Source organism: Trichosurus vulpecula, chromosome 1 (assembly GCF_011100635.1).
Source record: "Trichosurus vulpecula isolate mTriVul1 chromosome 1, mTriVul1.pri, whole genome shotgun sequence".
In the NCBI taxonomy this organism is placed as follows: Eukaryota; Metazoa; Chordata; class Mammalia; order Diprotodontia; family Phalangeridae; genus Trichosurus; species Trichosurus vulpecula.
The window spans coordinates 120403518-120420404 of record NC_050573.1 but is presented as its reverse complement, the minus strand read 5'-3'; the positions used below and the strand labels follow the sequence as shown (position 1 = coordinate 120420404).

Genomic DNA, 16887 nt, shown 5'->3' with positions numbered 1-16887 from the left:
GAGAGAAACTTTTATTTAATAACTATAATATATTCTAATTCTCCAGTCAAGAGAAAAGGTGGAAAAAAGAGAAAAAGAAAGAGGCAGAAGGGAAGAAAAAGAAAGGCAGAAGAATAGAAAAAAGATTGGAGGAGCATCGATAGGTCCTGAAGCTTTAGGCACATAACCATAGTTCATACTTTCCTATTCAGTGAGGAAATGGGTTTCAGAGCATTGTCTCACACTCATAGTCCTTTGAAAAAACTAATCAGCTAGTTAACCACTGTTCAGAGTTCTCCATATACCTTCAAAGGTTTCATTTTAAATGAGATAGATACAACAGCCCACCAAAGGAGAAAATGTTCTCTGAGTTATAATAACAGTAACCAGAGAACATCACCCTGGGGATCAGAGGAAATCAGCCTAAGGTCAGATTTCCTATCTACTTTCTATCATTTCAGAAAATGTGGTCCTCATGTAAAGAAAAAGAAGATGGGAAAAGGAAGACCAAATGCCAATCTAAGCAGAAGGCACTGAGAGGGGGAGGGAGGAAAACCAAGACAATGAGAACACTCAAAAGGCCAAAGACCACAGCAATGTGGCATGTGAACAGACCATCCCACTGCTGGGAGAGGAACAGTGAGCCCTCTGTCCGAGGCCTGTTGCAATGCCAACATCAGGATGGTACTGTGTGTTTCCTTTATTACTGCTTAGACAAAAATGTGTCAATAAAGAACAAAGGCCTCTAGCAAACCCTGATTTGAGGAAATTAAATGAAGCCACATTCCAAAATAACATTTGCAAAGAATATATTGACATGGGCTCCTGGAATGCTTGAACTGGAGCTGAGAATGATCCAGGAACCCAGTCTTTTAAAATTTTAGTATGTATGTATGTATGTTTCTACTATGTATGTGTGCGTAAAATATAAATTCATGTGCATTATACATATGTGTATGCATATATATATACATGTATGTATGTATCTATAAATTTGTCTTATATGTGTGTATAAAGATATTGATATCTCCATATAGGAAACTCTTGGCAATAGATTCTACCTTTGAATTAAGTTGTTTAGGAGACAGAAAAAGGTATAGTAGAAGGCCATAGCCTCAGGAATCAGGGGACCTGGGTTCAAATTCCATCTCTGAGGCTTATTATCTGTATGGTAACTTTGGGCAAGTCATTTAATCTCCCTAAGCTCTGAGTTTCCTCACCTGTAAAATGAGGACGCAGGACTGGATGGCCTCTAAGGTCCTTTCCAACTCTAGATTTATGATCTATCCTATGCTTTTGCTCAACAATAATCATGCCACAATCTCTCTGAACTTTATGTACCATTCCTCCAGTGCCAAGGTGAGCAAAGCACTTCACCTCTCTCGAGACGGGCCTCCATTTCTCATCTCTAAAAGGAAGGGGACAGACCACAATGAGGCCTAATATCCTTTCCAGCTCTAGGCTTGTGATTTTACGTCACTCTTCCCAAACGTTTCTCACATGACTCTCCTTTATGTACAATTACATTCCAACCAAACTAAACTATTCTGGAAATACACACTGAGCTTCCCTGCTTCCAGGGCTTTATTCACACCATTCCCTCCAGCTAGAAATGCCCTCATCATCAGCATCACTGCCTATTAAAATTCTCCCCATCTTCCAATGTCCAGCTCAAATGCTACTTGCCATTACAAAGTCTTTGCCAAGCTCCAAAATAGGCTGTAAAATTGTCCCTCATTCAAACTCCATAAAAACTTTGTGCCTCTCTCAGGGCACTTAACTATAATAGAAAGCAGAAGTTAATTTGCACACTTCCTTGATCCCAGTCACTAAATTGTATGGTCACTGAAGTCTGAGGCCACATCCTAATCTGAGCTCATCTCAGAACAGTAACACAATGCCTTACACATCATCGGGACTCAATAGATATTTGTTAAATGAATCGATTAACAAATGAATTTGTCACAGTTAGGGAACGGAGTGTTCTACTTAATCATGGAACTGTATCATACAATTTTTAAATTATCAGTAAACAATCAGATATATGCCACTAAAACTGTACTGAAAGAAAATTAATCATTCTTTGGTGGTTCAGAAGCCAGCTCATGAGTCATGGTATTTTAGACAACATTCTGGAGGAAACGCATAAGAAGTTCTTAGCAAACATTTGATGAACTCCATTTTGTTGTTGAATATCATTTACCATTGGATTGGTCAAGCATAAAAGTGCTTCTTATCAGAACTCTAGATAACCACTTTTGACCCAAACTCCAAACAGAAAAAGATAAGCATCAAATATAGATAGATTTATATATGTATGTGTGCATGGGTATGTACTACATATATATTTATTATACATATGTATATTTCCCTATTGTGTGCAAAAGACATTGATAAATGTACATGGTGATAGAGGTCCCAGAAAAGAAGAAGCCTTTTGGGAGTAAGGAGTTTGGGAGGGGAGCAGTGAATCCAGAACTAAGATTCCATTGATAGAAGGAACTCCCAGGAAGGAAATTCCCTCTACCAATGCAAATTTATAACTTTCTTTGAAAGTTGCCTGAGGCACTAGGAGATTAAATGACTTGGCCAAAGTCACATAGCTATTATGTGTGAGCAGCAGGACTTGAGTCTTCCTGACCCTGAGGCCAGATTTGTCTTATGCCATGCTGCCTCTTCTTATAGATAAGGGCTCAAAATATATTAACAAGTGGTTATAAAAAGAAAAAAATGCAAACTAACTATATGAAGATGATATAAATTGCTAGATATAAGATAAAATGATAAAAGACAGAAATAGCCATTGTTGGAAAGATAGGCATACTAACACACTGTTGGAAGAGTTGTAAATGGGTCCAACTGCTGTGGAAGAGCATTTGAAACAATTCTAGAAAAAGTAACTAAACTGTTCATACGTTTTAACCCAGCAATACTACTGCTGGTCATATAGCCGTACTATCTATAACCAGTTGCTAACACAGTGAAAAGTCCCAAAATACTTGTAACAGGACTTTTGTAGCAAAATAAAACAAACAAACAAAAACTAGGAAACAAAGTGGGTGCTTTGCTCAATAGGGGAAAGGCTTGATAAGTTGTTGCATACAAATGTAATAGACCATTATTGCATACTGAGAAATAATAAATGAGAAAAACAAAGTAACGTGGGAAGAGCTGTATGAATGGATGCAGTGTATTAAGCAGAAGCAAGAGAATAATATACACAATGACTAACTACGTAAAGAAAAACAACACCATGAGATGCTGAAGCCATGTCATGATCAATGTTCTTTCTACAAGACTGGTGAAACACTTCCTCTTGGTAGAAAGGCAGTGGACTACACATGAAAAATAAAACATATACTGTTTGATGTGGTTAATGTGTCCGTATGTTTTGCTTAACTGTACTTCTTTGTTACAGGGAAGGTTTAGGAAGTCCACAATGGAAATGAATGGAGGGAAGAGGAGGGAAGGAAGACATTAAAACATTTTATTAAAAAAAGGAGATTAATCCCTACTCTGTCACTTACTAGTTAAGTAACATTAGGTGAGGCCTTTAACTGCTCTAAGTCTCAGTTCTTCATCTGTAAACTGAAAATTGTTATGGCTGCCAACCTATTCTGTTAGATTGTTACGAGGATTGAGATAAGGAGATAATTTCAAATAATTTTTAAATCTATAAAGTGCTATATAAATGCAAAGCCTTGCCAATATTATCAAAATTAAACATTTAGATTAAAAAGACAAATAGTAAATGCTTTATTTTATTTTCGCAATTGTAGAGGCTAAATGTACTTACTTTGGAAGGCAGGATACATCGGAATCATGTTAGTGACAAGGAAGGCATCATATTTAGATTCTGCAGAAGAGCTCAGATCTAAAATGTTTAAATGAAAACAATGCAATGTTAATTACTTAGACATTACCAATATCAGTTGTGTCAGATTCTCTAATAGGCAGGTCTTTCCTATGAGTATACCTACTATCTGAGCAAATCAATCTTTTTCCCTCTTCCTAGTCCCTCTTCCTCTAACCATATTCTCATATACATATTCTTCCTCTGTCATGCTCTCCCAAGAGAAAATGCATTAATGTGTATGTAAACATTCTCTCTCTCTCTCTCTCTCTCTCTCTCTCTCTCTCTCTCTCTCTCTCTCTCTCTCCCCTCTTCTTCTTTCCCTCCCCTCCCATTTTGCTCCCCTTTATTTCTGCTCCTTTCATTCCTTCTTCCTACCAGTTCTTTGGATCTAGATAAGTATTACCTATAAGATCCTCCTTATTCTCATTGGGAAAATTCAATGTTGGGTTTTTTAAAAACCTTCAGATTGAGAAGGAGAAAAAAGGACAAAATAAATTGATCAAAGATAACTAAATATAAATATCAAAATGCTTCTTAGAGACTGCCTCTCTTGTGTTTATTAAAGGATAAAGGTACAAACATATGATTAAGAAATAAATGCAGGTATCAGACCTTAAACCATATTATTAGATGAGAGCAATGTTGAAATATAAAATGGATAGTTTTGATTATTTTAAATTAAAATATTCCTGTATAAATAAAACCTATGAGGCAAGAATAGAAGGAATGCAGAAACTTGGGGGGAAACTCCCATAGACAATCTCAGATAGAATATTGTCGTAGTATAGGAAATGATGAGCTGATGGATTTAGAAAACTATGGAAAGACTTGGACTTATGAAAGAAGATACCACCCACCTGCAGAGAAACAGATGACAAGTGGAAATAAACATAATATGGTTTGTTTACATATATGTGTATATTTATGGATATCTATGTATATATGTTTATATATGTGTATGTGTATGTGTGTGTGTACATATATACGTATGTATGTGTATTGTAGCCTTGGTGGGGGGAAGGAAGAAGGGAAAAAAAGTAAAAAGTGCACCGAAGAGAACAAAAGAAAACCTACAAAAAAGCAAAGAAAAACTGGATGGCTTTGAAAATAATGTATAGTATTTATTATATAGGTTTTCTTAAAATAGAAATGTATTGCTTTATATTGACTCCTCTTATGTTCTGCTGTGTGCATGGCATTTTTAAAATTTTCTTATTTTGTATTTAAGTTTAAAATACATTTTAAAACTTTTAAAAAAGAAAAAAATACATTTGTCACTTTATCAGGGGAAGAGTACTAATCTTGAAGTCAGAAACCTGGGTTCATGACCTAGCTCTGCCACTTACTAACTGTGTGACCTTTGGAAAAACCAATTTACTTTTCTGAGCCCTTGATTTCTCCATCTGTAAAATAGTGATAGTAATACTTCTTCTACCTGTCTCACAGGTGTGATTTATGGAAAATACTGTATAATCCAAATATGGATAAAGATAGGCAGATAGATAGATAGATAGATAGATAGACAGACAGACAGACAGGTGGACAGACATAGGTATAAGTATAGATATACGAGAGCTCTTGTCAATATTATTGCATTTCCTCTCACTAGAGGGTCCTCCATGTTCAAGCTCTTGACCACTGTTTTCTCTGCCAGTCCACTTAGGAAAAATAAGAAGAGTCATACTACCTGTTCACCCAGCTCCAGAACCCCTTTCTCTAATCACATTTCTCCATCTCATCCATAGGTGTATCACAAGGCACTTTGTCAAGAGCTTTGCTGAAATGCAATTGCATCATGCTCATGGCACTCTTCATGTTTGCCAACCTGCATTTGGAGTCTGAAGAGCCAGATTCAAATACTGCCTCAGCTACTTACAGGTTACCTGTGTAAGCTGGGTGAGTCACTTGCCCACTTTGGGCTTCAGTTCCCTCATCTATCCTGTGAGGAGGTTGGACTGTGTGTTCTCTAAAGTCCCTTCCAGCTCTAAAGGCTCTGCCACTAAACTGGGTCCCATTTTGCTGAATCTGTAAATACACTTAACCAGAAGACTGCTAGATTTGACACAATGGTAACCCAGCACCTCACAACCATGCATCATCCAGCCACCTGATGACCAAACCCAGGCACCAAACAACTTACGGGGAGGGAAGAGGAATCCATAGGAGATCTGTTTATCATTTTTGTAAGCCAAACAGTTCTGACTGTAACTTGGAGAAACTCGAACATCTGGTCGTACACAATTGGTCAAGTGCTCAGGAATGCTAGAGACCTCAGCCTGCAGCAAAAGGCAAATGAACACCATGATGCCAAGTACAAAAAAAAAAAAAAGGACATTGAAATCAGCATGAAAAAGAGGCTAGGATTGGGTCTGTTCAGAACCAAAGAAGAGAAAGGAGGGAGAAAGGCTTTTACCTTACCTCACCTGGTTTTCTCAAAAGAACATGATTCTAGAAATTGTAGCACATATACTTCATATACAATCATGTACCACAAGTGAACTTAAAAGCTGGGTTTCTGACAGTAGAAGGGATTTTTTTGGGTCATCTCAAGAATATACAGATAATACTAACTAGAAGGTCTCCAAGCATTCTAGGGTATTTTAGTTTCCTGATATGTAAAAAATAGAGGGGTTAGGTTAGGTAGCAAGGTGGATAGAGTCAGGAATGCCTGGTTTCAAGTACTGCCTCAAATACTTACTTGGTTGTGTAACCCTGGGCTAAACACCTTACCTCTCTAAGCCTCTATTTCATTATTTTTAAATGGGTGTAATAATAACACCGGCCTCATGTGGATATTGTGAGGATCAAGTGGGATGTGTAAAGCAATTTGCAAAATTTAAAGAATTATCATTAATTATTATTATACCATTGTATATCATTAAGTATATATCATTAATTATTATTATAAATCTAGAACTGAAAGAAACTTCAAAGTCATCCAGTTGAAGACCTTTTTACAGATAAGGAAACTGAGACCCAGGGAGATTAAGTGATTTACTCTAAGTCATAAAGTCAATTAAGCATCAGAGGTAAGATTTGAATCCAGGCCCTCTGATTTCACAGTCGCTGCTCTCCCAGTTCTAAATCTAATGACTGCAGGCAACCAATATACTATAAGGGAGAAAGAAGCAGCTCCAGAATTAGAGGACCTGTTTTCAAATCTCAACTTAGATGTTTTCACTACCTGTGTTACTTCCTCTGTCTGGTCCTCAGTTTTCCTTATTTGTAAAATTAGAAGGTTAGACCTGATGATCTCTGAGCTTTCTAGCTTTATATGTATGGTCCCTCTCTGGTTTTTAGGTCCCTTCTCAACACAATGAAGACAGTGACATTTTCACTTTCTACTGCATAGGGTTGTTTTGAGGTTTGAAGAAGACAATAAATATGAAGGCTCTAAAATGGCACCCATCTTCTACTTGAGGCAAGCTTCCACTGTACTTCTTTGACCACTGGAGATACTCCACAATAGTCTAGCTTATCACCTGACAAGGATGGCCTAAAGGAGACTCATTGAGAGAGGTTAAGACTAGAAGGAATATTCTTTCTAACTATGGCATTTTATGACCCTATGATATACCTACCTTTTCTTTCTAGAAAGCTGATAAAGGTATTTTTTTAATCCAAAGAAAGACCTTTATAGCTTTCTTCTCTTTCACAGAACCTATGTTCCTCCCAGGCAGCAAGTTAGATCTTTAGCATTTCAATGAATTCAGTGGTTACCTAAGTGTCTGAACAAGGCATTTTATCTACCTCTCAAAGCTAAAACAGTACTAAGGCATTTGGGGGATTTACTCTACTTGGGGATGCAGAAGCCTGGAAGCCTGCCCCTCATCATCTGGTAATTTACAGTTTGATATAGTCCATGACTATTTCAGGCATAAGGGTTGACATTTACAATGTACTTCAAGATTTTCAAAGCCTATTACATACATTGTCTCAGTTCAATGTCATAGCCACCCTATAAGATGGCTGCTATTATTTTCTCCACTTTACAGATGAGAAACCTAAGGTTCAACAATGACACAGGACCTATTAATAACAAAATTACAGCTTCTGGCCCTGATCCCTTTATACCTAATTTACTTCCAAGAGTAATTTGGAAAATGAGAGAAGTGTGATCACACAATGAGTCCGGTTGCTAAGATAAAGCCTTATTCAAACACAATTTAAGAAAGCTATAGTATTTATCTTCCTGTTAATACAAGGACTATGATAAAATATCAAATACTGGAAAACGCAATTCTTTCAATGACCTGTTTGGAAACAGTGTAGGATGTCCACAGTGGCATTAGGAGTGATTCACTATAGCCGCTTTCAAAATCATGGTGATACAAGATATTATATCTAGTCCGATAAAGTACTGCAGGTCGACCATAAAGGAGATGTCTCTCTAGGAAAGGAAAAAAGAATGAATTTCATTAAAGACAGTTTAGGTTGTACAAACAATATGGAAAAGATATTGGAAGAGAGTCAAGTTGTCCAAAATTTGCTCACTTTAGTAATAATATAGCGCCTTCCCCTTAATTTAATCAAGTTAGTACCTAACCCTCTTTGTGGTTTATCTGATCACCTTGGGAGAATAGTGTTTTTTTTTTTAAACAAGAAGTTACAACAGCATTGAAGTTCTTTACTTGCAAAGTTTTTTCACATACATTGTCTTACTTGATTCATCTTCTACACAAACCAAAATAATTGTTTTAAATTTTAATAATTTCTTTATGTTGTCATTTTAGGGTATGGATCTTTTGATCTTAAATTCAAAAGTTGGTATCAGGGGTTGGGAAGTTCTATAATCACTTCTGGAATGATCTGCAGGAGATAAATAATAGTCCTGTTTTGATGTCATTCTGTCCAGACCCTCTTCGCTGCCATCTAGTGACCTCTAAAATACTCTACCAGGTGTGAGGAATCTGCTACCTTGAGACCACATGTAGACTTCTAGGTCCTTGGGTGTGGCCTCCAAGTTTTACAAAACAAATCCTTTAATTAAGGGGATTTGTTCTATGAAGTTTGGATTCTGTCAAAGGGTCACACTTGAGGACCTAGAGGGCCACATGTGGCCTCAAGGCTGCAGGTTCCCCACCCCTGCTAACCACTTCCTCAATAATTACAGTACAAGGGTCACTTTATTCCATCTACCCAAACCCCTGTTCTCATACTAAACCCCTTCAATATTCACAATTATGATCCTTCACACACCCTAGACCACTTTAACTCCCAAGGCCTGTCTCCATTCTTTAAGGGTAATCATAGTAAGACCTTACCAACATAGGAAACTATTCCACCTCCAAAATTATGAGCTTTGAACTCTCCCCTCTTTGGGTCATAAACTTCTGTCTTTCTCCTCCGATTTCTTCCTCCTTTTTAACCCGCTCAGGGCCTTCAGGGTACAATTTGGTTCTCCCAGTCTATATCCGCTAATCTGGCCTTTCTTCCCTCTAATCATACTTCCTTTCCATGGACCCTCTCATCTAAGGCGCACTCTCAAATCCCTTTGCCCCTTATCGTTAAAGGAATGATAGAGTAAAGAAAAGGTTTCGGTTTTCTTTTTTTCTAAGCAATCCATTAGTCACACTTATTAAGTGCTTACTATGTGCCAAACACTATGCCAAGAACTGGGGATTAAAGACAATAGTGAAACAGCACCTATTCTCCAGGAGCTTCATTTAGAATGGCTGAAACAACACAAACATATGTCTGTTCATTCCCTGATAACAATACCCCTAACCCTGGTTTGTCTCAAACATATAGCTTTTCCATTCCTAGTCGTCAACAGACTCAGTAGTTCTATAGAAAATCACCAGGCTGATTCCACTAAAACCTCAATTAGGCACTCATTCTTATATATCAATTTCTTTAATCATCCCTGATAGTCTCCCTATCCTACTTCCTATGATTGTTCCAAACCTTCTCCTCTGTCTTTAAGCCCAGAAACTAATTCCCCTGCTCTATCAGAAAATAACTTTTTTTCCTATTCTATTGAGGATATTAAAAATACCCACTAGGAATTCTTTCACCTCCCCTCCTTCAGACCTCAAAACCTCCCTATGTCCACCTCCGATCCTCACTCTCTCTAATAATAACTAACATGTATGTACTACTTACTATATGCCAGGTACCATGCTAAGTGTTTTGCAATTATTATCTCATCTGATCCTCAGAACAACTCTGAGAGGAAGTAGGTGCTATTATATCCACATTTTATTGAGAAAACTGAGTCAAACAAACATTAAGTGACTTGCCCAGGGTCACACAATTAATCGGTGTCTGTGGTCAAATTTGAACTCAAGTCATCCTGACTCCAGCCCACTGCTCTATTCACTGCTCTACCTAGCTGCCTCCAAAAATCTCTAGCCTCAAAAGATGAAATGGCTCTCTTTCTTATCAATGTTACTCCATTTCCTCTCATGGACCTTGTTTTATCAATCATTCCCTTTTTCTATCTCCCTCTCAACAAGTGCCTTCCTCTCTGCCTTCTAACCTCCACCTCTCGAATCCCTTATTTCCTTTAAGATTCAGCTCAAGGACCATTTTTTACATTAGTGACATTTGAACAGAAATAGAAATTGGGGCCACTAAACCATACATAAGAAACCCCATGGGGCACGTATTGCCTTAGAAAACCATATTTTAACATTCTCTGTATTCTCTTATATTTTTATTTTGTTAAATATTTCCCAATTATATTTTAATTTAGTTTAAGGTATGCTGGGGGTTATAATTGCAATGCAGCCTTTTGGTGTTTGATAGCTCTGTTCTATGAAGCCTTTCCTTAACAGCTCCCCCCCCACCCCCAGCTAATGTTACTCACAGACATATGCATATATGTTATCTTCTCCATTAGAATATAAGCTTCCTGAGGGCAAGGACTGCTTCACTTTGTCTTTGTATCCTCAGTGCTTAGCACATATTAAAGGCAGCTAGGTGGCACAGTGGATAGAGCACTGGGCTTGGAGTAAGGAAGACTTATCTTCATGAGTTTAAATTGGCCTCAGACATGAGCTGTGTGACCTTGGGCAAGTCACTTAACCCTGTTTGCCTCAGTTCCTCATCTTTAACATGAGCTGGGGAAGGAAATGGCAAACCACTCCCATGTCTTTGCCAAGAAAACCCCCAAATAGGGTTATGGAGAGTTGGACATGACTAAACAACAACAACAGTAAAATAAATACTAAGTGATTAATAAATGCATGTAGGATGGCTGCTTAAAAACCCCCTTTATCTGCCCTTTAAAGTTTTAGCCTACATTTCTCATCCCCTTCGTTTCTAAACTTTAAGAGTAGTCTATACCAGCTGCTTTTACTTCCTCCAGACATTTAATCCTTAAACATCTTCAATCTGGCTTCTGTCACTACCACTGCACTGAAACTTTTCCCAGGCCATCAATGCCTCTAAAATATCAAATCCAAGGTAAAATCCTTGACCTTTCTGCAGCAGTTTGATGGTTCTGATCACTTGCACCTTCTAGATGTGTTCTTCTAAGACACTGTCCTCTCCTAGTTCTCTAAACTATTAGACTGCTCCTTGGTCTTCTTCAATACAGCTTCCTCCTTTTTTAACCTAAGTCTCCTCAAGGCCTTCTCTATTCTCCCCCTTGACGATCTCAGCCATTCCCAAGGTTTTCATTATCACCTCTATGAAAATGATTCCAAATTTATATTCCCATGTCCACCTTCTTTCCAGAACTCAAATGTTGTTTCTCCAACCGCCTTTTGGACACCTTCCCCAGGATGTCCCACCAGTATTTGTCTCAATATGTCTAAAACTTAACTTATTCCCTATCCTCCCCCAACCTCAAAAAACCTATTCCTTCCTCCTTAATCCTTTCTGTTGCTAGTATGGATATCTTCCCAGTCAACCAGATGCTAAACAAAGGAGTTATCCTTTATCTTTGTCTCCTTCACCCCCCACATTCAACCAACGGCTAAATCCTGCTAATTGGGCCTGAACTATTTCTCTCAAATCTTCCTCCTCCTCTGCATTTCTAAGCCCACCAACTCAGATTATTGCAATACTATTCTTATAGGTCTCACTGAGTCCATTATTTACCTTTTCTAATTCATACTTCACACTATTAAGGAAATAACGGGTCAAAGCAAAGATCTAATTATGTTAGTCCTTGCCCCAAATCTTCACTGGTTCCCTATCGGAAAAACTAAACACCTTACCTGTAGTCAGGCTCCTTCACTATCAGTAGATGGCTCCCATTGACCTAAATTTCCAGCCTCATTTCCCACTCCCTCCTCCTGCTCTACATTCCATTCAATAACTAGCTGATCCCTGAGTCTCGCACAGTCTAGCCTTTGTTCACTCACCTTCTCTCCATGACAACACACTCTCCTCCACATTTCTGAGTCTTAAAAACCCTCTCATCCTTCAAGACTCCAATGAGATCCCACCTTCTCAAAGGAAACACTTGATTCCCCTTGCTATAAGTGATCTCTCCTTTCTCGAATTTCTTTCTTGCACTTTATCTGTGTCTCCCCTTCACTTCCATTACATTATACCTTGTGTCTTATGAATCTGAAATAAACAAATATTTGGACCACACTTTGCAAACCTTAAGGTGCCATGTAAATGAAGCTACTTCATATTACATATCAATCAAATAAGATAATATATGTAAAGCACTTTGCAGATCTTAAGGAGCCATGTGAATACCAGCTCTATTATTATTGTTGTTATTATATCATATCTCCCCCTATTAAACTATAAGCTCATGAGGGGCAGGCACCGTCATTCTTCATCTTTGTATTTCAGGCTCCTACCCTAATACCTTAGATCCAGCAGGTGCTTAATAGAGGTGTGTTGATTTGAATTTACTCAATTAATTAAATTTGGCCCTGGGAGAGATTAATCAACTGAAGTGATCAGATGAACCAATGATTTAATCAAGTGGAAGGCTCTCTGCTGATCATTATTTGCACACTGCAATTTGAATATGCATTATTTGAGCATTAAAGAAAGTAGTGATGAGCATTTAAAGTAAGCAGCTTTGTCACATGAAGAAAGGAAATCTCCTCAGGTAAACAAACGTTAAACAAACATGTATAAATAAAATAAGTGTACGTTTTAGAGGGTCACTCCTTCCGCTGATGGGAGTGGGGAGGGAAGGATGACAGTTTGAATTTCGATTTTCAAGAAGCTCCGTGAAGGTTCCCAAATGATGCCTCAGATAAATATGGGGAAAACCATTCTCATGGAGAAAGCTATTCTCATAGGGAAGAAGCTCAAGACATTTCACACTAAATAAAGAGAAGAAGAAGAAAGCTTCAGTTCTTAAAACTTTCTCAGATAGCTATCAGAAGTGGCAGGAACCTTCATTGATCTATTTTGGAAAGGCCAATGACTGAGCTGTTCCTATTATAGAAAAATGGGATCTGGTAACCTGAAGGCAAAATATTTTGTGCCCGAGGCTTGGATGATTAAGGGTCCCCCAAATGATAATCAAATTATTCTTATTTCATTTAGGGGAAAAAATTCCTGGCAAGCACTTATTCAATTCTTTATACATGTTGTTTTAATTGGAGTGTTACCATTCTATGCAAATAACCAAGAAAACCCTTTGGAGTATTCTTTGGAAGATCCCCCCAAGTAGAACCATTGATTTGAGGCAAAAGGGCCCACCCTGCTCTCACAAATTTCCCATGGATGTTTTGGGACTCATCCGAGTCATAACAAGAGGCATAAGCCTCATTTCATGCACTATACTTGGGAGACCAGAGTAGGAATTGTACCCAAGGGAGATATCATTGGAGGGGTGGGGAGGAAGAGAAGCCACCAAATCAGAGCCGTCATACTTGGGGAACAGGCGAGCCAACCCAGACCTTCCTTCAAAACTCAAAGCAAACCTTTTCTAGGCTCAAAAATTCCATTAACGTTTTCCTTGTTTTCATTTTTGCTGCCTCTGAATTTTCTGGTTTCAGCTGGAAGCAGAAGCATCAAAATTCTATGAGAGGCTATTCTCATTTTATTTGTTCAACTTTAAGTGCTTACTAAACACATTCCTCAGAAATTTGAATACAAACCCAATATTCCGGTTCTACTCCACTGGGGAAGCAAAGGATTAGCAGCTGCTTCTCATTGTAACTCCTAATCCTGCTCTCCTCACAGCAGGCATTTAACTATCAATTTAGAGTGTTTATTGACTCCACCAGTTGGGACACTCCCGCCATCTCCATCTCATTTCTGACTGTTCCTAAACAGGAACCTCCTTTCACTGCAAGCCGGGGAAATTTGATGGCTCCCCCAAAGTCATTACTGGTTTGTTCCAACCTCTATGTCTTTATGCTATTTATGCTACTCCCTACTATCCAATGGGTGTACATGTACACAAATACATACATGTGCACACACGCGCACACACACACACATCCTCATCCTCTCCATCAAGAAACTCCTCCCCTCTTTCAGAATCTTGCTCAAGATTCTCTTCCTCTAGGCAGCCTCCCCAGATTAACCCCACTTGGTTCATTTCTGCTTGTTTTAAGGTCTTACATTTTATTTTGTTTCAAGTAACATTTGTTTAATAAGTATTTGTTTGAGCACCTATTATTTACGAAGTACTGTAGTAGTCTATGGAGGAATGCACTAGAACCAGTCCCTGCTTTCCTGAAGTTTACTGTCTAGTAGATTGTATATTCAGTCTCCCTAACTAGATTTTAAGCTCTTCAAAAACAAAGACCCAAAATCCTATTTTATTGTGTTTTGTATCTGTCTGTGGAGTATTTAAGACATGGAGCTATGGGGGGTGGGGGTGGGGTGGAGAGAGAGACTCTAAACCTTGTCTGTCTTACTGGGGTAAGTTATCTACATTTCATTTCCCACTGCAAGTATTTGCACAATCCATCCCTAGGTTTGAAATGGAATTCTTCCTCATCTGTACCTTTCAAAACTCTCATCTTCCATCAAGGTTCAACTCAAATACATCCTACTCCACAATTTTTTCCCTGAGCTTCCAAGGTAACAGGATCATAGGATCATAGACTTGTAGTTGGAAGGAGTCTTAAAGGTCATCTAACTAAACCCTTCATTATTCAAATTAAGGAAGGGAGGCCTAGAGAGGTTGTGATTTTCCCAAGGTCATATTGGTGCCAAATGACAGATGCTGCATTTGAACCTAGGTTTTCTGACACCAAACCCAATCCTTATTCCACTGTACACTATTGGTTCTCTCTCTCTCTCCCTCTCTCTCCCTTTCTCTCTCTCTCTCTCTCTCTCTCTCTCTCTCTCTCATAGAAGCTGCATGAGTACAGAGATTTTTTTTATATCTCCACATCTACCACAGTGTTTCACACATTAATAGTCCTTTAATGTTGGTCAAGTGGAATCTAAACAGCAAGGAAGGATAGGAAGGATAGATAGTCTCCAACAGGGAAAGAAAGAGTACTCAGATTCCCCAAGGATCCATGATACCCAAACTTGAAAGCAATTTCCCCACCCAGACACTGATGCACAGGGACTGGGACAGATCCACCTGAATCATAACAATCTGGCACACAAAACAGAATTAATGGCTCATTTCTCCTTGTAAAAATTATTTCAGCTGGAATTATGGCTGAATAGAAAGATCTGGATTGAAACAGTAGCAAGGTTCAGAATTTTTTAAATCTCAGCCCAAATTCCTCCTTGTGAAATTGTGGGAAAGCCACCGTTTTTTATTTCTGGATAAGAAACATTGTATTCTGCCCTAATGAAGTCACATAAGCCTATGTATTGTAGGTCACAGTCCTCGGGCATGGAAGTTTTTGTCTCACAATGGTCATTGCTAGAGATGATAAGTGTCTCATTCTATTTTTTCAGTCTTGTTTCTTCCTCAAATTACCCTTTTCTTTTCTTCCCAGTCTAAGTTACCACCCGCTAGAATACCAGACAGAGGCTTTCCTCCACTTCCCAGGTCAGTGTTTACAGTGGCTTCTTGGACTCTCTGATGCAAGCCAGGGTTCTCCTCCATATGCCACACTTGGCAGGACATTCATAGCCAAGTCATTTTAAGTGTTGTGGTCCAATTCTTTTTTAAAGGCTTCCAAAGTCTGGTCATACAAACTTGAGTTTCTATTTCTTTTCCCTCCTCAGTTTCCTGATTCATATTCCCACGGATTAGCTGGCCGACTTTTCAACCACAAGAAAATCTTTGCTTTTTTCTCTTTTCTCTAAGTCTTCACTCTCACAAAAAGATGTCCTTGGAAATTCTGAATAGGATCTCAACTGGGGAACCCACTGTGTTAGATTTCTCTTGCTATCTAGCATGATACGCTTGGAGAAGAGACGGATTAGGTATAGATAGCTTCAGCATATTAGAGATGGTTTTCTTCCAGGACTTAAAGGGCTGTCATGCAGAAATAAGATCAGGTGCTGTGATTTGCAACAGCTACAAGCAATGAGTGAAAATTGGAGAGAAGCAAATTAGACTTGAAGGAAAAATGTCCTAACAATCAGAGCTGTCTAAAAGTGGAATAGGTTGTTTGCAAAGGTAGTGAGCCCCCTGTTCCTTGAGGTTTTCAAACAAAGGCTATATTACCACTTGTCCAGCATCTTGTATACTGATTCTTTCTATCCACTTTCTTTCTGGCAAGTCAAACTTAGATCTGGCAGGGGGTGGGGGGGGAATTAAATACTCTCTATTTGTAAGAGTTCTTTACTCTTCACAGAATTTCAGACTTGAAGGCAATCTAGCCCCACTCATGGCTGAACAAGAATCCCCTTTACAAGATGCTGGACAAGTGGTAATACAGCCTTTGTTTGAAAACCTCAAGGAACAGGGGGCTCACTACTTTTGCAAACAACCTATTCCACTTTTAGACAGCTCTGATCGTTAGGACATTTTTCCTTCAAGTCTAATTTGCTTCTCTCCAATTTTCATTCATTGCTTATAGCTGTTGCAAATCACAGCACCTGATCTTATTTCTGCATGATAGCCCTTTAAGTCCTGGAAGAAAACCATCTCTAATATGCTGAAGCTATCTATACCTAATCCGTCTCTTCTCCAAGCCTAAGCATCCCCATGTCTTTCAGCTGATCTTTTTATGGCATGGTTTCCATGCCTCTAACCA

General features: G+C 38.5%; 1 protein-coding gene across 3 annotated transcripts in view; it reads right to left on the bottom strand.

Annotated features, from left to right (window-relative positions):
- The window catches only part of ENPP2 (ectonucleotide pyrophosphatase/phosphodiesterase 2), a 189612-nt gene that overhangs the window by 17713 nt on the left and 155012 nt on the right, over window positions 1–16887 (bottom strand). For 2 of the 3 annotated variants that reach the window (XM_036739570.1, XM_036739567.1), the window contains exons 20-23: window positions 13687–13761; window positions 8089–8225; window positions 5976–6111; window positions 3776–3853 (exon numbers count right to left, since the gene is read on the bottom strand). In XM_036739570.1, the coding sequence (XP_036595465.1) occupies window positions 3776–3853; window positions 5976–6111; window positions 8089–8225; window positions 13687–13761 (426 nt within the window). The remainder of the gene's footprint in view (window positions 1–3775; window positions 3854–5975; window positions 6112–8088; window positions 8226–13686; window positions 13762–16887) is intronic. The other variant, XM_036739576.1, reaches the window with a different exon arrangement.